General features: G+C 47.7%; 1 protein-coding gene across 2 annotated transcripts; it reads right to left on the reverse strand.

Moving 5' to 3' along the window:
* Positions 1 to 2185: 2185 nt before the first annotated feature.
* On the reverse strand, positions 2186 to 21650 carry RCC1 (regulator of chromosome condensation 1). 2 transcript variants are annotated; one of them, XM_079986185.1, is made up of 10 exons: positions 21563 to 21650; positions 16537 to 16606; positions 14916 to 15103; positions 13742 to 13921; positions 13517 to 13640; positions 12362 to 12484; positions 10610 to 10765; positions 8450 to 8569; positions 6754 to 6906; positions 2186 to 4099 (listed from the first exon to the last, which is right to left on the reverse strand). In XM_079986185.1, exons 2-10 carry the CDS (start codon positions 16592 to 16594, stop codon positions 3927 to 3929), a joined length of 1275 nt encoding a protein of 424 aa, XP_079842311.1. In that variant the 5' UTR covers positions 16595 to 16606; positions 21563 to 21650; the 3' UTR covers positions 2186 to 3926. The 2 variants fall into 2 exon arrangements, with proteins under 2 accessions (XP_079842311.1, XP_079842312.1); XM_079986186.1 differs by having other exon boundaries at positions 21551 to 21630.
* Between the last annotated feature and the right edge of the window lie 1968 nt (positions 21651 to 23618).

A 23618-nucleotide genomic window follows, 5' to 3' on the forward strand; every position in this document is an offset into this window, starting at 1 on the left:
GCCCACCAGATGTTTTTGGGGATCTGCTGTCCTCCTTTCCCAGCCAAGACGGCCAATGGCTGAAGATAATGGGAGTTGTAGTTCAACGGTATTTGTATACAGTGATACCTCGGCTTAAGTACTTAATTTGTTCCGGAGATCCGTTCTTAACCTGAAACTGTTCTTAACCTGAAGCACCACTTTAGTTAATGGGGCCTCCTGCTGCTGCTGCGCCGCGGGAGCACATTTTTTGTTCTCATCCTGAAGCAAAGTTCTTAACCTGAAGCACTATTTCTGGGTTAGCGGAGTCTGTAACCTGAAGCATATGTAACCCGAAGCGTATGTAACCTGAGGTACCACTGTATTTCATTATTACACTGTTTTTAAAGAATTCTAGCACTGTCAATTGCTCAAAATTGGGAGAATCTGGACAATCTACATCTATCCCTGTGGAGGCAAAAAAAAAAAAGTATAGATGATAGCATTAATGGGAAAACTTACCAGACCCTTAAAAGCTCAGAGGGGTGAACAAGACGCAGATGGCTATATAGAAACATGGCACCCTTTACTTTCTCAACTGATAATCTTATAGTGTGGCATCCTCTGAGCACCCTTGTTCAACTTTGGAAAAATTTTAATTAAAAATTCTGCCCCATTCCATTATTGCAGGGGGGACTTAGTGGGATGTTATTGCAATTACACACACACACACACACACACACACACACACACACACCAACAGGTGATAGGACTTGAAGCACTAGGTAAGGCTTGCAAAGTCCTGAGCAGTAGTTAAACCACCACTGATCAGCTGAGGATTGAAGTCACTGCCTATCAGATGACAAGCAGCATTTTTAAGCTTGCTTTCTGCAGGGATTGGCTGGGCAACAGAGTTCCCTGTGCGGAACCGTCACATAGCCTATCCAGCCCCGTGCCTGATGACATATGTCTGGTACAAGGCAGGTGAGTGTGGTTTAGGGGAAAACGGCCTCGTGGGCCAAACGGAGTCCCTTCCTGGGCCAGATCTGGCCCCTTAGTGTCAGAGGTTCCCTACAGAAAATACTAGGACTGACCAGATAAGACGAAATCTTCCTCTGTCCTTTCTTTCAAGTGGACTGAGCCTGTCACTATTCAGTCCCACTATGCACAGGAGAGCACCTCCTTCCTAATGAGTGAATACACTGACCATTTATAGCAGTTTCCCAACCCTGGGCCTCCAGCTGTTTTTGGACTACAATTCCCATCATCTCTGACCACTGGTCCTGCTAGCTAGGCATGATGGGAGTTGTAGTACAAAAACAGCTTTAGACCCAAGGTTTGGAAACCCTGATTTATAGTGTGGACCGGCCTTCCTAAAGCCCAGCACCTTTCACATGTTTTAAGTCCCAGCAGCCCCAGATGATATGGCCAATGGGATTTGTGGTCCAGCAATATCTGAAGAGCTCCAGGTTGGGGAAGGTTGACATGGATGTTACTTGTATATACATACATACCATCAGTCTGGTATAGGATGCAGGTGTAGAGGAAGAAATACTGTACCATATCCCCAGATTTTGCTCAACATTTCAGGGCCTCATTCACACCATACATTTAAGGCACGGCAGAACCACCTTGAGAAGTCATGGTTTCCCTCAAAGAATTCTGGGAAATGTAGTTAGTAAAGGCTACAGAAATCTGCTTGGAGACCCCTATTGCCCTCAGAGCTACAATTCTGTGAGTGGTTTAGCAATCCGTTTCTCTTCGCAGGTAACTGAGAATTATAGCTCTTCCAAAAGTAACAATCTTTTTTTTTCCTGCACAGCTCGTTTTATTTTTGGCTGGAAGCATCTCATGGCTGGCTGATCCCTGCTTTTGTCTACACGGGACAACCATTTTTAGATTATTATTTTTTATTGCACATAGTGTCACGCCGATGTTATTTCTGGTTACTATTATTATTGCATCTTTTTGGTTTTGAATTATGTTTTACATGCTGCTAGAAACAGCCTTGAGGCTTACCTGAAAAGGCAGCTTATTAATATTTTCAATACGGCAATCACCCTATTCTGAAGCTGACTTGAGTAAGCATCCCATTTTTTTGCTCCGTTTGCAAGCTGCACGCACCTAACCTTCAAATTGGTCCTAGGGATGGTGTATAATAAGCAATAAAAATGCAGGCGACAAAAACAGAATCAACGGCCCTGCAGAAGATGTGCACACTCAAGAGTTATCAAAACTCAATTTATTTCAAATGTTAGAATTTTTACAGATTCACATCTCTCCTGCAAAAAAATAAAAACCACTTTTTGCTTCCCTTGCTTCCTAAAAACAAAATAAAAACAAAATAAAAGTACTCGGGGCACCCAAATATTGCCGACAACTCGGCATTTTCCCCAAACACAGCCCATTGTAGGGCTGGCAGGATCTTCAAAACATGGTTGAAGGAGACAACAGCAAGAAAGTGGGCAGAAGAGATTGACATACAAAGTTTCTATCCCAGTCGGATTACCGCACACGATCCGCACACGTTCGTTGGTACAATTCAGTATTTTTCCTCCACCGCCTTTACCAAAGCCTACATCTGCCCCGCAGGGCCAACACTCAGCACAGGGTGTGGCCCTCCAATGTTGTTGGACTCCAACTCCCATCATCCCTGGCTGTTGGCCATACAGGCTGGGGCTGATGGGAGTTGGAGTCTAGCACCTGGAGCGATACAGGCTTCCTGCGGTCGATGCAGGTAGAAACTAAATATGGGTACTAAGATGGAGAGTCAGGGCAACAGCTCCCTTGCAACCTCCCAGGATTACAGACACAGCTTTAAATAGGCAGCCGTCTACAGGATATATCCAAAATAATAGAACTGATGCCTCTACCTCAAGAATTCTGAATCAGGGAAAACATTTGAGCACAGGCAACTTCCCTGAACCGTCACACAGCCACCCAGATGGGAGAAGCTGCACTCAAAGACTCTGGAGCTCTTGAAAGGACAGGCAATGGTCCTTTGGGGCTGTGGCAGGCGTGGCTAACCTCTGACCCTGCAGATGTTGGACTACAACTCCCATCATCCCTGACTGTTGGCCATGTCAGCCAGGGCTGATAGGAGCTGGGAATCCAACCACATTGGGAGGGCTACACATTCCCCATCCCTGTGCTCCGGAGTCACTCCGCAGCGGAGTTCGCAGCTGCCAGAGAACTCTTTAAGACGTCCATGTGTACAAATAAGGAACCAGGGTCACCCTCAAGAACCATCTCTTGCCTCAGCCAGGAAGGTGGCGGCAGAAGCTTGAAACCACACCTAAATAAGAGAGAAGGCAGTCCTCCCCTTAAAAACAGCGTTCTCCAAACTGGTACCTGCCAGATGTCCCTAGACTGCAACTCCCATCATCCCTGACCACACTGGTTTGGGGCTGATGGGAGCTGAAGTCCATAGCTTTCAGAGGGCACCAGGTTTGGTAAGGCTGCCTTCGATGGGTGTACAAGTTAATCCATCTCCCAGGACCAAAGAGGGACTGAATGCCAAAACTGAGAAAATGGTGACTTTTAAGGTGAGCCATTAAAGACTGGGGGGGGGGGGGGGGCCAGTGGCAGGGAAGGGAAGAGTCTAGGAGATAAAAGCCCCGGGTTTGATGGCGAAACCAGGACAACTTGTGCAGATTTCAGAAGCAGGGCAAATCAGATAGTGGAGAGGGAACAAAAGGACCATGTGTATCCAAAACCAAATGCTATCCCTTGTCTTGTTTATTTTTATTTTTTTTAAATAAGACCTTGTCCTGACTATCAATAGCTTTGAGAGCAGTGAGGGAAGCCATTTTTTAAACAAATACCAACATCTTAAGGGAATTATTTTATATTGGCTAATTTTTCTCCCTAGAGAAATATCAGAAAGTTTTCCGCAGGAGCCCCGTCCCAAAGACTCAGGAAAGTGCTGCCCCCTGGAGGGTTCTCTCCGGGGCTGCAGGAACAGTTTGTCAACTCTGCCGCTCCTTGACGAGGAGGACGGTGTGCTGCCCTCCGCCGGTCACCGAGAGAACGCTGCGATTCTCCAGCTGCTGGCCAGACATCTGAACGGGGCTCCAGGCATCCTCTTCGTCCCCAGTGGCAAGCTGGAGGTTAGACCCCATGCCCCAGGCAAATGCGCGGCCTATAGAAGACAGGGAAAGTAGGACAGTGAAAAAGAGCCCTAAGCAGTTGTGCCCGAAGCTGGCTGGGCAATGCATGCCAGGGCTTCTCACATAACCATTGCATATTATTCACAGCATGCAGAAATGCAATATTCAGTTTAAGTTTCTAGACCTCATGAGTTAAATTATCAGAAGACCAAAAATTCTTGCTTTTGGGGAAAAACCAAAGCTCAGAAACTGGAAAGTTCAAGGCCAAAATTTAGAACAAGTCTCGAACTATAAATATTTAGGAATGGCGGTCCAGGCATCAGGATCTGTCAGGGAACTGTCATCAGTGCAGGAGGGAGAGAGCAAAAGCCAGATGGATTATAGAGAGCCTCCAGGGATCGTGGGAAGTAGCTCCTCTTCTGCGGAAGAGAATAAACGCGGCTCCAGTGGAGAGGAGGTGCAGGAGTCGGAAGTGGCGAGGCCGTCCCAGGACTCCTTGCCTGGGAGAAGCGGGGAGGGAAGGGGTCCTCCGCTGCCCACGCCGTCTTTGCACAGAAAGCATTCACGCAGAGAGGGGAGGCGCAGACTGGGCGTCAAGGAGCTGCTTTGCTGGGGAAAGTTTAAGAACCGCCCTCTCACGGATTCTGCCAGCGATTGAGTCAGCCACGGGAGAGTGGCGCTCCGGACAGATAAAGTTTATTTTGGCAGCTAAGCCAAGTCTTCACAGCCAAGTCGGGAGATATTTGCCTGCTTGCTCCCGAGCAACCCCTTGGAAACATAACAGGATCCAACAAAATTCATATTAATTCAAATGGGTGTGCCGGAGAAAGATCTGCAAATGCTATCCTTAAATTTTTTAAACTCAAGGGGATTTTTTATGTCCCCGTGGCACTAAAATTTTATAAAGCCAAAACATTGGCACAGCTCATTTACGGGTCCTTTCTGGGCCCGCCTCCCTCTCGTTCATTCCCCTTGAAAGAGCGCGATCCAAACTCCTCAGAGCCCTTCTACAAGTTCCTAGGTGCATTTCAAATGCATGTGTAAGGCTAGAAAGAGACCTCATGAGTGCAGACTGTTGTGACCTGAGCAACTTAGGGGCTCAAAGGCTCCATCACCAAGGATGCCAGTCGGGAAGGCCAGCAAGTCTTTAACTGAGATTCCTTTCGCTGGGTCTCAGCTTTAGCTGTGATTCCTGCATTGAAGGGGGTTGGGACTAGATGACCCATGGGGTCCCTTCCAACTCTACAATTCTGCGATTCTTCAGCAGAGCACATGATTTGCCTGCAGAATATTCAAGGGACAATCTGTGGCATCTCAACATCCCTGACAAAAGCCTTGGATATCAATACAGAGCTAAATTGACTGATAGCAACTTCCTACATTCCCATTTTCATGAGAATTCTGAATACATGAATGAATTATACATGAAACCATTGTATGGTCTTATGGGGGGGGCGGGGAGAGAGTTCCAAATCTTTTCATGCTGACTGCAGAAACCTTTTCAAATTCCTCTCAGAGAAGCGAGAGCTACAACAAAATGTTGCAGTGTGGTATGCTCCCTGTTCAAGGTTTTCGAGACACCCTCATTCTATTCTCTCGTTTCCCTGTTTTCCTTCCTTTACCCAACAGCTGCACAACTTTTAGAAGACATCTGAAGGCACCCCTGAATCAGGAAGTTTTTAATGTTTGACGTTTTATTATATTTTTATATGTGTTGTGGAAGCCGTCCAGAGTGGCTGGGGCAAACCTATGAGCAAGAAGCTGGCGTAATTAACTTTAGGCCAGATCAAAACCCTGTTTAAACAGTGTGGTGGCTGCTGTTCAGCCTCAGCCTGGCAGAGGGAACACAAGGCTTCAAAAGTGTTCTAGGCCAGGCTGCCAGGACCTGTGGGATCCAGCCTAAGCACCCCCCTCTCTGGTCCCACCTCTGCCGAACATCCAAAATGCCTTTTTTGGGGACCCTGCACCAGCCTCAGCTCAGCCGGCTGAATCCCGGTTGAGCCAGAATGAGAAAGCGATGCCAGTGTTGGGGGCATAAGATTGGCTGAACCGCTGCATCCTAAGCTGCATGGATCCCCTAACCCACAAGACACAAAGTCATTTCAATGGGTCTACCCTAAGTAGAACATAGCTGAATGCCCTCCACCTGTATACTCAAGTTACTACCAACGAGTAGCCACTCACTCCAGAGCTTCATCATTAATAAAAATAAAATAAAATAAAATAAATAAGTAAATAAAATATTATTTATAACCCGCCCTCCCCAGCCAAAGCCGGGCTCAGAGCAGCCAACAACAATAAAAGTAACACAGTTTACATAAAATCATAATCAATTAACTGAAATGCATTCTAAAATCAATTCATTCTAAAATCAATTCAAAATCAAATTAATGGCAACCATTGGGCTAGAGTTCTATGAGGATTACCGGAGGGGGTCAGACTGTGCCCTGGCCAAAGGCCTGGTCTTGCAGGCCCTGCGGAAAGATGTCAAGTCCCGCAGGGCCCTAGTATCTTGTGACAGAGCGTTCCACCAGATCGGGGCCACAGCCGAAAAAGCCCTGGCTCTGGTTGCGGCCAGCCTAACCTCCCTGTGGCCTGGGATCTCCAAGATGTTTTTATCTGAAGACCATTCCCCGCAGTGCCACAGATTAGGCACCTGCCAACCCAGCGCCCAACTCAGACTCACCGTCTTCCGTAACCGCAAAGCCAACCCGCTCCCCACAGGCGACCGATGACGCTTTCGGCAGCCCAGGGACAGCCGTGGGGGCGTTCTTGTCCGAGGCTCCCTCTCCCAGGCCCAACATGCCGTAGTCTGCCCTGCCAAGGCTACACACGGTTCCTGCGGAAGGTGGGAGAAGAGACATCGCTCTGTTAGGAGAGATTCAGTGAAGAGCGCCACAGGCAGGCTTAGGATCAACGAGGGACCGACCATCACCCAGACTGCATGAGGGTGAAGGCGGTTTGGGCCACAGCCCTCTCTGAACATCTGAAGAGCTGTTCAACGGTCTCCCTTGGGAGGCCTCCTTCCTTGGAGGTTTTTAAGCATAAGATGGATGGGCCATCTGTCACGGGTGCTTTTAGTTGAGATTCCTGCATTGCAGGGGGTTGGGTGTCCCCATGATGTCCCTTCCAACTCGACAATTTTGTCTCTGGAGAGAGGTTGCTTAACCTGACAGGATTGATAAGGCCTGGTTCCCATTCATACATTCCATGAATACAGCGGTACCTCGGGTTAAGAACTTAATTCTTTCTGGAGGTCCCTTCTTAACCTGAAACTGTTCTTAACCTGAAGCACCACTTTAGCTAATGGGGCCTCCTGCTGCTGCCGCGCCGCTGGAGCACAATTTCTGTTCTCATCCTGAAGCAAAGTTCTTAACCCGAGGTACTATTTCTGGGTTAACGTAGAAGAAGAAGAAGAAGAAGAAGAGGAGGAGTTTGGATTTGATATCCTGCCTTTCACTCCCTTTAAGGAGTCTCAAAGCGGCTAACATTCTCCTTTCCCTTCCTCCCCCACAACAAACACTCTGTGAGGTAAGAAGGGCTGAGAGACTTCAAAGAAGTGTGACTGGCCCAAGGTCACCCAGCAGCTGCATGTGGAGGAGCGGAGACGCGAACCTGGTTCCCCAGATTACGAGACTACCGCTCTTAACCACTACACCACACTGGCTCTTGTAGTCTGTAACCTGAAGCGTCTGTAACCCAAGGTACCACTGTAGTTGCACACAGATCCTCACCAATCTGCGCTACACCATACGACAATGTGGAGGGGGCTGCCTGGATATGAATTAACCTGTGGATTGTGTTGCTCAGCTATCATTGCATTGCAACAGGAAAATATCCTTCGCTTTGCATGCACACCACTTTCCACTTGACTGTGTTGAGTGTGGATGGTTTGAAAGCCTTAAATGAAAATATTTCTGACTGAGGGGGGAATTACAGCATTAAGAGAGTCCTGTATTGAGAAATCCAACCCTGATTTCACCAAATCATCTAAAGCAGCCCTGGGGCCATGGCTCAGTGGCAGAGCAACTGTTATGCATGCAGAAGGTCCCAGGTTCATTCCCAGGAAGGGCTGGGAAAGACTTGCTTGTCTGAAACCTCCGGAGAGCCACTGCCAGTCCGTGTAAACACTGCTGAGCTAGATGGACCCACAGTCTCGCTTGGTATAAGGCATTTATGTTCCTTGGTACTGTTGCCTCTGCTCCTTTGAAGTCATGGAGCCTGCAGCCCTCCCGATGTTGTTGGACTACAACTCCCATCATCCCCTGCCAGAGTGGCCAGGGATGATGGGTGCTGTAGTCCAACAGCTTCTGGAGGGCCATAATTTCCCCATGCCCATATTATGTTCCTCTCCTTCAGCCCATCAAAGAGCAGCCACTCACCTTCCGAGTCCAGACACACAGTGTGATGCTGCCCAGCGGAGAACCCAACCCAGGATCTGGTGGAGTTCTTGAACGCCGTCAGAACCTTTGGCGAATAGTAGGTGTCAATTCCTTGTGATCCTGGGAGATAAGCAAGAAAACCCAAGCCAGTTAACAATGTGTAATGTACAGTTATGGGAGAGAAAGAGGACTTGAAAAATTCAACCTGGCATTTTGGAGGTTTAAATCTCAACACATCTCAACATAGTCTTAGCCCCAAGCTTACAGAGGTTGCCACCAAGTTAGTCTAGAATGATCTGAGACTGGTGTGGGCAACCTTTTGTCCCCAAGGGCTATAGCAGCAGCACACATGGACACTTTTGAAGTCTCTCTCTTAGCTGAGGCTGAAGAAGGGCAGACCTGTCTCCAGCCCAGCAGGAAGAGAAAAACCCTTTGAAAATCAATATTGCACCTTGGGCCCAAGTCCATCCATTCTAGAATCATTTTTAGACCTTTACACAGGAAGGATGAGGGACGCAGGTGGCGCTGTGGGTTAAAGCCTCAGCGCCTAGGGCTTGCCGATCGAAAGGTCGGCGGTTCGAATCCCTGCGGCGGGGTGCGCTCCCGCTGCTCGGTCCCAGCGCCTGCCAACCTAGCAGTTCGAAAGCACCTCCGGGTGCAAGTAGATAAATAGGGACCGCTTACCAGCGGGAAGGTAAATGGCGTTTCCGTGTGCGGCTCTGGCTCGCCAGAGCAGCGATGTCACGCTGGCCACGTGACCCAGAAGTGTCTCCGGACAGCGCTGGACCCTGGCCTCTTAAGTGAGATGGGCGCACAACCCCAGAGTCTGTCTAGACTGGCCCGTACGGGCAGGGGTACCTTTACCTTTACCTTTACCTTTACCTTTACAGGAAGGATGGGTTTCCAAATGTGAAAGAAGAATCTAATCAGGGTTCAAGATCTTGTAACTAAAGGATTGGTCACTTCATACACAGAAGTTAAAATCAAGTTTCAAGGCAGAAACCCCAGAGCAAAAATCTATTCATTTTTGGTCAAATAGGAAACTGAACTGAAACAATTATTTCATGAAATGGGTCCAACAACCAGGGGGAAAGTCCCACTGGATATATGGGAAAACCTGTGGAAATCTGCACATGAATTTTCTTTAAATGTAGAGAAGAGAAAACGGTTTTAAAATCATGAGAGCGGATTGTATATCGCTCATGTAAAGATAAATAAAATCAACAAAATCTATCCAGACACATTCTGTAAGGGCCAAAAAGGCAGGTATTTGATCTTTTTTTAATTAAAAAGGGAGCAGGCATCCAGGGGAAATAGGTTTGGCAATCCATATCCGCCATTGCACCCAATGTGTTTTGACTATACAAAATTTGGCTTAAAGCGCAATCCACGGAACGTAACCCCCTTGTAAGCTGGGAGTCGCCTGTACTCCCTTCTGTTAAAAAAAAAGAAAAGGAGGGGACCACAAAAACCCTTTCCTTTTTTTTTCAAAGGCTAAGGTGTTTCATAGCGTTACGGATTCTCCGGGTTATGAAAGGGAGGGAGGGAGGGAGACAAACCATACTCACATAGGAAGGGGCATTTTCATTTTCAAAGTGTGTTTTTTTTCTGCTCAGGTGAAGGAAAAGTCAACCCCATCCCTGACCCCAGCAAGGCGAGACATCGTTTCCACCAACCACCTGTTTGGCAGGCTGAAGGGAGGAGGGGGCAGTAGCAAATTTGGGCATAGAGAGATAAAAAATTGCTGCAACAGCAATGGGCAAACAGTACAGGAAGAAGGGGAAAGCCCTACAGGGCCTGCAGGATACAGATCTACGCAGCGGAGGCTGATCCATTAAGGCACACAGGACAGGGCACCATTGACCTCCACCAGCTGTGTGCTGGTCACCCAGTTTCTCACCCAAGGGGCACCAGCCATCACCGCATCTGCCATTGAGGACACTGATTCTGGGAAAGGTTGCTGCATGTTCTTACTCTGTGGTGGAATCCAGGTGTTGGGAGCTGCTCCCTTTTCCCTTGGCAAAAGAGGGACAACCGAGTTGACCCCACCTTCCCTCCCGCAAATTTGGCACATTTTGGAAGACCCTCGAAAAACAGCTCCCACCAAGTCCGCTTGGCTCCTTCTGAGCCTGGACGACAGCCCACAGGTGGCCAACTCACCCAGCTGGTAGTAATTGGAGAGGCCAAACCCAATGACATGGCCCTCCTGGGTGATGGCGATGGTGGAGTAAGAACCGCAGAAGACGTCCCGGATCTGCCCCTTGGTCTTGCAGCCTCTCTGCTTGATAGCAACAGCTTGTGGGAGCAGCAGCCGTTCTGGAAGAGAAGTGGCGGGAGAAGGAATGCTTAGGAGGAATTTGGGGGGGGGGGGGTAGAAGGAAGGAAGAAGCCATCCAGCACAAAGATGCCCTGGGTAGCCAAGCCTTCCTTCTGGAATATAATGTAGCCTCCCTTATGGGAAATCTCAAAGGTCTCCTGCCTGGGTCCCCTCCCTTTAAAGCAGGTGTGGGGAAAGTGGGGCAGGGAAGAAGAAAGACCAAAGCTCTCTACCTTGGCCCCCAAAGACTCTTGCCAAGGCTGTGACAGGAGCAGGCCAGCAGTAAATGACACCAAGTAAGTTGGAGTTATTATATTTTTTCGTGGATAAAACTATGCTTTTTGCTTTAAAAAAAAAGGCAAAAATTGGGTGTCGTCTTATACATGGATACTGAAAGCAGGGGGGGGGATGTGCGATTAATGGCAGCAGCAAGCAGGAGATTGGCAGCGGTGATGGGGCGGGTGATTGGCAGCTGTGGAGAGGCGGCAGGTGATTGGCGGCTCTGGCAAGTGAGTGGGCAGACAATTGGCAGCTGCAGCGAGGTGTGCGATTGGCAGTGGCTGTGGCAAGTGATTGGTAGTGTCAGGCAGGCGGGTGATCAATTGGCCACCTCCCCCACCCACCCAAAAAGCTAAACAACTTAATTTCTTAATTTTGGGTTAAAAAAATAGGGGTTGTCTTATACACGAGGGCGTCTTATACACGGAAAAATACGGTAACTCTTTATTGGCAAAAACAGGAGTGTCAGGCCAAATGAGCACAGCAACTCATCTCTGGCAGGTCTTGCCCACATGAAGCAGTTGTTGAGATTGAAGGTCCCCTGTCTTCCCACAGCTGCCTAAGTCCCCTCCTGAGACTGTGCCTGTGTGAAGCCAACTTCTCCGCCCTCTTCACGCCTCTTCTGATTCTAGGAGACTGGGGGAGGGGAGATTGTGAGAGAGCGGGAGACGACTCTCACAAGTTAATGACCGTTACTTCAACACTCTCTCTCACTGCCCCAATCCACTCTCAACATGCCCCCCACCCCATCATACCAGTGACGCGGGGCAAGAAATGTCCCAGCGCCTTGTTTTTCCACGTGTTCATTCACAACTATGAACAGATTCACAATGCAAATGCAGTATTATTGGGCAAGCTTGGCACTGTCAAACAGTTTTGCTTGAGTTCCAAAATACAAGAGAAATGCATGTGCGAAACTTTAACACTCTCTAGAGCAGAGGCAGCCAGGCTAGTGCCCTACAGAGACTGTTGGACTCCAACTTCCATCAGTTCCAGCCAGTTTGTCAAATGGTCATGGATGACAGGAGTTGGAGTCCAGGAAAATCTGGAGGGCACCATGTTGATAACCCCTGCTCGAGGGCATCAGAAATTTTTCCAATGCAAATTCTCAGAGGAAAATTTGAGGGGGGCAACAACGACAGGGCATTTTTCCAATTCTATTTTTACTCTAAATTGCATAGATTTTTTCCCCCAAACAGAATGGAATCTATAAAGTTTTCCCGATTCAAGATTTTCCAGAAAACCGTTATCACTGGTCACCACCACCCTCAGACCACTCCAAAGCAACAGAATGAATCAAATGCCAATAAACTCACCCAATCCTTTTCTTCCTCCTCTGGCAGTGAAGACTTGGGGGACTCGCCCCAGTTGGCCGTTGTCTCCGCAACCGCAGGTGTAAAGTCCTCCTGCCATGGACACTAATGCCAAGTGATGGCTCCCTGAGAAGCGAAAGCAGAGGCATACAACTACCACATCTGTGATGAGTTGGTTCTTTAATCCCACATCAAACAATTAGGTTTCTAAAGCAGGGTTTTGATGGCTTGGGTGGGAGACTGAAAAACAGCCAGATTGGGACATTCTTCTGCGGCTGTATTAGCTACCTGACATCCCACCTATGGGAGACCGCACAGGAAATTACATCAAGGAGGAACACAGGAGAACAAGGAAAATGTCCTCTTTACTACAACCCAAAGCTATCAACTTGAGATAACCGCTTCAGTCTCCTATACAGGAAATAAAAATTCAACACACCAGTTTGCATAAGGGGAAATGGTTGCTGTGCATCACTCACTGGCCTGGTTCACACACAACACGAAACAGGACTTATATAACTATGCCTTAGTGTTATGTGTGAGCCCTGCCCAACAACTTAACGATGGTCTGTTTACTGCCAACCAACTTCAATCTGAAGTCATGCTTTGCTGTTGGCTTACAAACCTTGACTTGTTTTACCTATGGCTTTGTGTTATGTGCAAACCCAGCACTCATTCTTAAGCATGGTTTCTTTGACCACCTCACCCCAGTCTACACACAATCAACACACCTTAGCTGGTTTGACAGTCAATGCAAAGCGGATAGGAAAATTCTGCCTAAGGCAATTAGGGATTTTTTTAAAGGCAAAATAATATTAGAATTGGAGCTGTCAGAGATGCAAAAGGGAAATTGTATATTATTCCTCAGGAACTTGGCAGCCATATATATACAGGATATAACAAATTTTTATATTATAGATGTATGTTCTGTATTATTTTAATATTATTGCCTCATACAAGTTTGTCATGGCCTTTGGCTCTAACAATAAACTTATGAACTTGAACCTCACCACACCGACCAAGGCACAGGGCAAGAACAGTTGGCAGACAAAGACTTTGGAGCAACAGGTCATGGTTTGTTTGACTGCCTGAAGGACAACTCCCTGTTTAAAAAAACATGGTTTAGTGTGATATGCAAACCAGGCCTCTGTGACTCACCTGAGGCAATTTTAACGACTGGCACATCCAACTGCAGCTCCACAGGAACAGCACTGCCACTGCTAGACTCCAACTGCTCTCCGCCCTTCAAAGGAGCCAGTAAACCGATGACTCCATTCTCATCCTGAGTAGAGGCAGATGCAGAAAGAGAACGGTTTAGCTGGCAGTCCAGAACAGAGGGGCTGAATAAGTCTTAATTCCTCCAAAGCAAGGCAGGCAACATACCCGGAAAGCTCCCCAGATGAAGACACGCCCGTCGTCTGTCAGTGCCGCCGTGTGGCTGTCCCCAGCAGAAACCTGCACCACCTTCTCCTTCAGATCAACAAGCCCCGGCAAAAAATCTGACCCCTCCTCTGAAGTGTCCCTCCCCAAGGCACCCTCGTCGTTGCAACCAAAAGTGTAAATCTGTGAAACAGGAGAAAACGAAGAAAGCGTCTTGCAGGGCCAGACCAAAGGCAGACCAAGTCCTGGCAAATCCTGATTTCCACAGTGGCAGATGTCTCTGGAAAACCCACGTGGAGGAGATTAAAGGCCAGAGCTACCATGACTAGCAGCCATTCTCCATGACTCTGTCTATAGGGAGGGCCATAGCTCAGTGGTAGAGCATCAGCCTTGCATGCAGAAGGTCCCAGGTTCAATCCCCAGCATCTCCAGGCAGTCCTGGAAAGGCATTGTCAGTCAGTGTTGACAATACTGAGCAAAAGGAACCAATGGCCTGGGCTCAGAATAAAGGCAGCTTCCCCATTTTAAAGCCATCTATGGTGCTTGCTGCCAACAGAGTTGTGGTCAAAAAGGGCTCCACTGTGGAAAGGGAAGCCAAGAGGAAATCCAAGGGCCCGTTATTTCAGATGGAGGGAAGAGACAGTGTGGCAATCGGAGAACAACTTTCAGCAAGAAGCAGGGAACCCTGCTGCATCTGCAAAGCAGCTTGAGCCGCTGGTCTTCAGCTGGCGGGGCAAAACTCACAAGTAGGCCACCACCATGCCTTCATCACCACTGCCTGTCTCTTTGGCACGGGGGTGGAGAACTTCAGGCCCAAGGACCACATGCGTCACTCCAGGCCTTGGGACTGTTCCCAGGCGGACACTTTCCCTAGGTCTCACTTCACGCCCTCCATGAGGCTAGTTTCTACACACACCTCCATCCTGGCATTTTTCTGAGTTCAAAATCAAGTTACAACTGGGCAAAACGACTTGGGGTGCAAAGAAGGGACAAAAAAGGGGTGTGGGGAAGGGGCATGGCCTAAAGAGTCTCACATGGGCCAGACAGAGGCATAGAGGGTCTTTTTTGGCCTCTGGGCCTGAGGTTTCCCCCACTACAATGCTTTGGGGGTTTGCAAGCACCACTAAAGGAATGCAAATTGTTACGACACAGATGGCGAAGGCACGACGAGACTCACTTGGCCTGTTTCACTGAGGCACACCGTGTGAACCCCTCCCGCTTCAGCCTGGATGATCTTCTCGGGGAGCTGCAGCAGGGCAGGCCTCTTCCGCGCCAAGACGTCCGGTCCGAGGCCCAATTGCCCAAGGTCACCCTGCCCCAAGGTCAGAACCAGTCCGGGCTCCGTCTGGTGCGACTGATGGCTGACTGGAGAGGAACCGTGAGGAGGAGTCAGAAATGGAATACATGGTGCAGGGGCAAGAGAAGAAGTATCACATGACCACCCAAGTCCATTGAGCAAGCTCTCGGCTCAGGACCCAACCGTTCTGAGACTAGCCAACATAGGGCCCTCCTGATGTTGGGTTCCAACTCCCATCAAACACCAGCCAGTATGGTAAATAGCCAGAGCTGCTGGGAGCTGCAGCCAACATCTAGAGGACAACAGACAACTAATAGCACCCTTAGGAAACTTCATTTCCCAGGATTCCTTCAGCGAAGGCATGACTGCATCATAACATGTCATGGTGCTGACGGGGCCTTAAACAAACATGGCTCCTCCACATACTGGTGTCAGTTACATGCTTTCATGAGCTTTGAAGGCTACAGGAATTGCACGTGACAGCGGTTGCAACCCACAGCAGCCTCCGAGGGTACAAAGTGGGTGGGTGGCAGAGAAGGCTCTCAGCAGATTGGCGTGGACAGGCCAAGACAAGGGACTCCCCATTTACGCGGGGGTTACGTTCCAGGTCCCCATGCACATAATTGCACAAAAATGCCAAGCACCCTGGAGAGCCCCCCTGGGTCAGAAACAGACCCATATTAGAGTCCGAAAAGGTTCTCTTCAGACTCTGGTGAGGATCTCCTCCTGAACCAGAGGGGCAGAGGAGCTTTGTGGGGCTTCTTAGCCTCCCGACTTAACAGCTGACATGTGAGGTAGCGCAGCAACATCAGCCACTTCCCTGTGCATCAGAGGAGGAAGCGCTGCTGACCCACCCGCTCGAGCAAAGACCCTCCCCAGAGCCAAAAGAGGATGACGTCTTCAGGCTCCTGGGTCTCCTCGCAAACCGGATGCTTAGTGAGCTGGTCAACCAAGCCCCACCGTCCCTCTGGCTCGTGCTTGGTTGACCAGGTGCTCCCCCTTTCCAGGTACCATTTCTGGGTGCCCAGCACTGCACACAAACAGAACATGAGTAAATGGGGAGTGGCCTGTAGTCATTTATTATTATTATTATTATTATTATTACTTATTTCAAAAAGCTTAACGAACTATTGGGTGAGATCCCAATGGATTCAAGTTACAAGAAAGGAGATTCTGAATACACATCAGGAAGAACTTTCTGACGGTAAGAGCTGTTCGACAGTGGAACAGACACCCATGAGAGGTTGTGGACTCTCTTTCCTTTGAGACTTTGAAGCAGGGGTTGTCACTGTTGAAATTCCTGCATTGCAGTGGGTTGAACTAATGAGCCTCGGGGTCTCTTCCAACTCTACACTTCTATGATTTGCATTGCATCCAATTGTCATAGGCTGTGTGATCCTTGTCGTATATTTTGCTGTTTCTATGGCTTGCAAACCACCCTGTGTAAAGAGATATAGAATGCCAGTATACAAATTAAATGAAAAACGGAACGCAACCTCACCTTTAGTCCGCTTCACTTTGACAGCGTCATCTTTTTCCAGCACCCGTTTTCTTGGCATGTTTCTTTAGTGCTGTTAGGGAGGGAGAAGTGGAAGAAATCCCCAGTCAAAACATGAAAGGCTGCCATGGTCCAAATCACAAAGCAGGATTACTTCACAGGAGCATTCTTGGGTTCTCTTTCACAGGTAATATTTTTAGTACAGTGCTTCTTATATTTTAACTGGGAAGCTGTGAGTTTAATGGAACACGCAAAGCCATTTTCTGAATTGAAAACAAATACTCCCTTTTTTTAGGTACAGCGATTTTTGTGCTCTATTTGTATGATCCCTGCCCTTGTGTTTCATAATGCTCCTAGAGCTGTGAATCTCTAATGAAAACATCTGCCTTTCTGTTTCCATAGAAGACTGCTCTGTTCATCTACAAATATTCAGCAATATGTTATGTGTCCCAAGAAAGTTTGTAAGAGGCATCTTGAAGTGTTTTGAATCCCCACCCCCAAATATATTTGGCTACCGGGGGGGGGGCACATCACAGAAAGGGAACCTGGGCCTTCCATATGCAGTTGGACCCCCATTCAGTGTGGCCAATGATAAAGAAGGATGGGAGTTTTAGTCCGGCCACATCTGGGGCCCACAGGTTCTCTCCATCCCTGCCTTATGTTCTACAGCTGCAGCAAGAGGGTAAATAGGATCCTTAAGTGTTGGATGAGACCAGGAAGATGACGCCAATGCAGAAAGGGAGAACCTGGCCCTCAATAGCGATGAAAATATTTTGGCCGCCAAACTTTCAGAGCCTAACCGAAGCAAACTCAAAAGTCAAAGCCCTCCATTGTTCCACATCTCCCCAAGGCCATTTGCCATGGTGCCTGGCCAAAGAAATTTGGAGGGGGGGTGTCATTATCATTATACACACAGTGCCTCACTGGCCCCAGGGCCACCTGTTCCATCCTCTCATGGTTTGGCCTGGAAAAGCACAGCATCAGAAAAGATGTGAGGGGGAAATTGCCCTCTTTTTTTTTAAAAAAAAAAAAAAAAGGACACAAGAAGGATCAGAAAACGCTTCGAGGCATCATACATGGTTGACTTTGGGAGATGCTTAAATGAACACTTTTCCAGCTCCAATGAACAGGGGTAATGTGTGAATAACTGGATTAGGAGAACAAAGGCCAGCTCTGGCAAAGAAGAATTTTACTTGACGTACTTTGCACAATGCAGGAAATTAACTTCACTGGTATTAACACCAAGCCCCCCTGTCCCACCACCAACCCAGATTCTGCACTCAGCGAGTTACGCAACTCACGCCACTTTGCACAGCTTTTGCTTCCTTTGCAGGATAAATCACATAAAATGGAATACGCTTGTTTAATTTAACAGTAATGCAATGTTGAAGACTTGTTATTGGCTGGGACAGGAATGTGCCTCTTTGGCTTCAGCAGGAATGGCAAAACTTGTTTTTTTCTAAAAAAAGTGTGTAATTCATTGCAATAAATCTAAGTGTCACAGGACGTCAAGGACACAGATTCCTCAACGCAATTTCTGCAGGAGAGTAGATGTCACATAATCTGGTACGGTTATTTTAGCACCATGAAAACAAACTAGATTCATGTTTGGCTTTGGTCAAATCTATTTAGGGCAGTTTTATGCCACTTTAATTTCTCTGACTGCCCCCAAAGAACACAGGGAAATGCCGTCTTGTGAACTAGTGAGAATCCACAACACAGGGCAGGAATTTCTCCAGTGCTTTATTTTTCCGTGGGAAATTTCCCATTTCATAAGCTCATTAGTACCAATGAATGGATGTCAAATGCAGGCACAATGACTAGGCAAGCTTCCCCGTTTCAATGTTTTTAGCTTTGCTTACTAAATACAAGTAAAATAAACATGCTACCACACTAGGGGGCATCAGAAAAAAGTACAGTGCAAACTGAAAATGTTCCAATGCAAATTAGGTTAATTTGCAGAGGAGACATTTCCAGAAAACTTTCCAATTCAAAATTTTCCAGGAAACTCAGGCCACTGCTGAGAATTCTTTATTTGGGATTCCTAGCTCCTAGTCTCACAAAACTACAATTCCCAGAAACACCCTGGGAAGTGGCCAACAACTAATAAATCAGTTTGCATCTGTACAGTATTGTGCATGTATTTACCTGGTATGATGCACCTTCTAAATCCCTTCCCAGTGCAATATCACATATAAAGAGAATAGCTGGAAGTTCCATTGAGACAAGACTATACCCTGCTGCCTTTTTAGCCTTTTGGGGTGTAACTTTGTGTATTTCTACACAAGTGAGGAAGCGCATACAGTCTTCAAAGAATGGGGAAAAGATCTCAAAAAGCTGGCCCATGCTCCAGGGCGCCCTGATGCTGTTAATCAGCATGGAAAAAGTAATAAATAGCAACAATAGGAATAGACACAGCTAGTGAGACTAGGTATAAAGACTTTGACTGGCAGCAGTCCAGGGTTTCAAGTTGTATTTTCCATCATTTAGTACTACCTGGTCCTTTTAACTATGGATACCAAGGACTGAATATGGCATCTTTAAGCATGTACATTACTGAGCTATGATTCTTAACTGACCATAGTAAGACCCCCCTGAGATAAGATCAAAGGCCTATGTATTCCAACCTCTTGTTCACCTAAGGCAGTGGTTCTCAACCTGTGGGTCCCCAGATGTTGTTGGACTACAACTCCCATCATCCCTGAGCTCTGGCCTTGCTAGCTAGGGGTGATGGGAATTGTAGTTCAACAACATCTGGGGAGCCACAGGTTGAGAAAGGCTGCCCTAAGGGGCCAACCAGATGCCAACGGAAAGCCTTTAAGCAGAACATGAGAACAAAAGCTGGGCTCATCATAGAATTGTAGAGCTGGAACGGACCCTGAGGATCATCTAGTTAAACCTCCTGCAATGCAGGAATCTCAGCTAAAACATCCATGACAATTGCTATGGACTGGAAGCTGTCTTGTACCAGATCTAATTGTCCATCTGCACTAAACATTTAAAGCAGTATCATACCAGTATCATACCACTTTAAACAGTCACGGTTTCCCCCCAAAGAATCCTGGGAACTGCAGTCTGTTATGGGTGCTGAGAGTTGTTAGGACATACAAACACACACATAAAAAGGTAAAGGACCCTTGACAGTTAAGTCCAGTTGCGAACGACTCTGGGGTTGCGGCGCTCATCTCATCTTACAGGCCGAGGGAGCCGACGTTTGTCCGCAGACAGTTTTTCCGGGTCATGTGGCTAGCATGACCAAGCCGCTTCTGGCGAAACGAGAGCAGCGCACGGAAACGCCATTTACCTTCCTGCCAGAACGGTACCTATTTCTCTACTTGCACTTTGACGTGCTTTCAAACTGCTAGGTTGGCAGGAGCTGGGACCAAGCAACGGGCGCTCACCCCGTCACTGGGATTTGAACCGCCAACCTTCCTATCGACAAGACCTAGGCTCAGTGGTTTACAACACCCGCCACACACATACAGACCTACAATTCTTAGAGTGGTTTAACAATAAATCTCTCTTCCCAGTGAACTCTTGAGAACTGTAGTTCTGCAAAGGGAATATCAAGGGGCATGCAGAGGACAGCTGGGTGGCTTGTCACTAACTATATATATATTTTTAAAAAAACAACAACCAACACAACAACAACCCTACAGTAGATGCTCACGCAGCAATTAGAATCACAGAAATGTAGAGTTTGAAGGGACCTTGCACAACTGCATTCCACTTCTCTGCCAATGAACACCACGCCTGTTCAATAATTCCACCTGTTGCACAGCTGAGGGCATGAGAGGCTGTCTGGAAACAAAGATGAGCCGTGACTGCAAAATAAGCCAGTTGTGCTGAAAGGCAAAAGGCAGCTAAGAAGCCAAGCTTCATATCAGAAAAGACACACACACACAGTTCTTTTTTTCCCCTCTGCAACAACCAAAGAGACCCAGATACCTCGCTAATCCCTCTCAGCCACAGATCCCTGGACTACAAAACAGGGAAATCAACAACCTAACAGGGTTGCTGAGAGGATTACAGAGAAAGCAGACGTGAAGTGCTTTGAACACCCAACACCCTTATACACTTTTTTAAAAAGAGAGACAGTAGAAAAACTGGTTTATAAACTAGAAAATAAATTTAAAACATTATCATTATATTGCAACTACTAAAACGTATCTGTGAAGCATCCTGTTGTTCAAACAATGTTAGGTTGTGTTTGTGAGAAGGCTCCCTGGACTTACTTGGTCAAAAAAGAAGGAACTGTAAGGTATATTTGAGGAGGAAAAGTAAGATGCACCTGGGAACTGGCTGAATGCAGTCTGAGTATTATCTCTTCTGACACATGACACGTGAAGAAAGAGCCATCGGGCCAGATTCAACTACTGTACTCCGTTCCACCACCAGATGCCAGTGCAAGAAATCCAGCTGTCCCGAATCTCCCACCCACGCACCCACCTTCCTGTTTATGGGATGGCCTCAGGTCCCAGTACTACCAGGGAGAAAAACACCTCTGCCCGCTTTCTCCACCCGCGGATCATTTTACGCTCCTCTATCATGTTCTACCGCCGTGCCCCCACCCCACCCCCGCGCCAACTCCCCTTCTATTTCCCTTTCCCGCAACTCTCAAGGAAGCTGCCTGGATTTGAATTTCCCGCGCTGACGCTCCCTTCCTTTCCCGCTGTTGCAAGCCGCCCGAGGAGAGAGGGAGGGAGAGAGAACCTCCGACTTTCTCCTTCTCCCAGGAAACGTTCTCCCCGGAGGGAGCGCGCGCACTCGCCACCCGGCTTTGGAACGCGAGCCTGCAACTTCGCGTTCCATCCGTAGAACGTTCAGACACCAGCCACGCCGCTCTCAAGCCACGTGGGGACGAGGCCGGTCGGGCCCTTCCAGAACTTAAGACGAGATTCAAAGGGGGCGAAGCGCACAAAACCCGGGCTGGTTCTCTCTTTCTCACCCCACCGCAACCGACCGTCCTGGGCAACCCCCGTTCCGCCATGCTGCTGCTGTCGGCGACGGCACTCACCTCGTTACTTGCCTTATATTCGCTTCCCCACTCCCAAGTCCGACAAGTCTGTTCCTCTTCCCCACAAGCACTCCCTCTGCCTTGCCCCCTCCCTCCCTCCCTCCCCTGGCGTCCTTATCCGTTCGAGCATGCGCACTGAGGCGCCCCGGCGCAGATACCATTGGCTGGCAAGAAAGGAGGAACAGAGAAAATTTACTCCGGAGCGCCAACTATCGGCCGCTGCAAAGCAGGGAAAGGAGATCCCATCCCCCAACCATTCGAACAAGACTGAGGTTAAATAGGAGAGGTAAAGGCCGGACGCCGCTTCAGAGGGTGGATCACTGATCATTTGGCTGAAGCCTGAATACACGTACACATGTAATGATCTTAATAAAGTGGGCTCTTTTTCAGGCCACGATCCTAGTTACACTTAGCTGGGGGAGTAAGTCAACACTACAGAGTACCTAGAGTTTGACTGTACTGTATAGTTGCAGTCCTGCACACGTTTACTTGGGAATAAGCCCGAATGGACACATGGGGGACTTAAGACTATACTTTCAGGGATCATTTCTATAGTTTGTAACTAGAGAAGTGGACACATGAGGGACTTGGGCATAAACATGCCTCGGGTTAGGCTGTGTGGAGCGCAACGAAACTCTGATCATTACTTTTATTGGTAGTATTGCTTTTACTATATCCTTTACTACTATATCTTCAAAGAAGCTGAAGGCTCACCCAAGGCACATGGCTCACCCAATTTCCATTTTATCCTCAAAACAACCCTGTGAGATAGGTTACCCCTCACAGAGCTACAATTCCCAAACAACCCTTAAACAACAGTGGCCAGAATTCTTAAGAGGGAGAGTTTCAAATGTGTTCTAGCACAAGCCTGTAAGTCCAATTACCTCTGAAGAGAAATTTAGCTGGAGAGAACACAGGTGCCATGGACGAAGGATTCCCCAACAGGGGTGGGGAATCTGCCATCCTCCAAATTGTGTTAGAATACAACTTTTCTCTTGCCCATGCTAGCTGGGGCTGATAGTTGAGAGTCCATCTGGACCCAACATAGTAATCACTGTCTTGTCAATCATCCACTCATTTTGCCATGGGCTTTCTTCCAGCAAGGGAAGGACAGAGATAGTCCTACAAAGGGGCTTAGAGGAGAAAGTTTCCACATAAACCTTAAAACCAGGAAATGAACACACCCCACACAAAAAAAATACCCCTCTGCGTTGGGACTCTTCAGTGGATGCCCTTGGGTTTTGGGAAAGTGTACTATAGGAGCATACTTGCTTTCCTGTCTCTCACAAGCTGCATTAGAGTCAAACCCATCAGTCAATCTAGCTTGCATTGTCAACAGCTCTCCAAGGTTACTTTCCCTGCCCTACCTGGATATGCTAGTGACTGAAGCGAGGACCTTTGCATGCAAAATAGATGCTGTTCCAGTTTCAGCTTATCCCATGCTTGCTGCAGTTGCTGTTTGAACAGGTAATTTGGGAGGGCAGCAGCATGAGTCACTTAATTACAGGGAGCAAAGTTTTGCAATGCACAGAATACATGTACTGGCCAGTAAAGATGGATTGTTTGATTAGTTAAAGGTCAGGCTGAGTAATCACTATGCATTAAAAATATACTTTCAATGGTACATGGTGCTGTTTTTCAAGTTTTGCACACCATTTTTAGTGCTACCTGGAACCTGTTGTAAAATTTTCAAGCTTTAGCTTCTTCGTAACTGGAGAGTAACCATCACCTGCAATTTACCTAAAACCAAATTCCAGAATGCACTAGGACTGGCTGAACATGGAAGTCTACATGCAATTGCTTAACATGTTGGACAAAGAGGCCTGGGTTTCTTTCAGAGGACAAACTGGGTAATCTTTGGCTAACCAAATGCCTAGTCACAGGACCGTTGTACAGATAACATGGGAGAACTGTATCACCTTAAGCTGATCACTAAACTAGAAATTTGCTGTCATAATTACAGACTATGTTATTTGATAGGCACAGGAATTACATGGGAAGGATGTGAACAGCAAGCTACAGTTGCAGTCTACTTTGAATAAGATCTGTGCAGCAGGCACCAGAATTT

Source organism: Podarcis cretensis (genome assembly GCF_951804945.1).
Source record: "Podarcis cretensis genome assembly, chromosome: 8".
Lineage (NCBI taxonomy): Eukaryota > Metazoa > Chordata > Lepidosauria > Squamata > Lacertidae > Podarcis > Podarcis cretensis.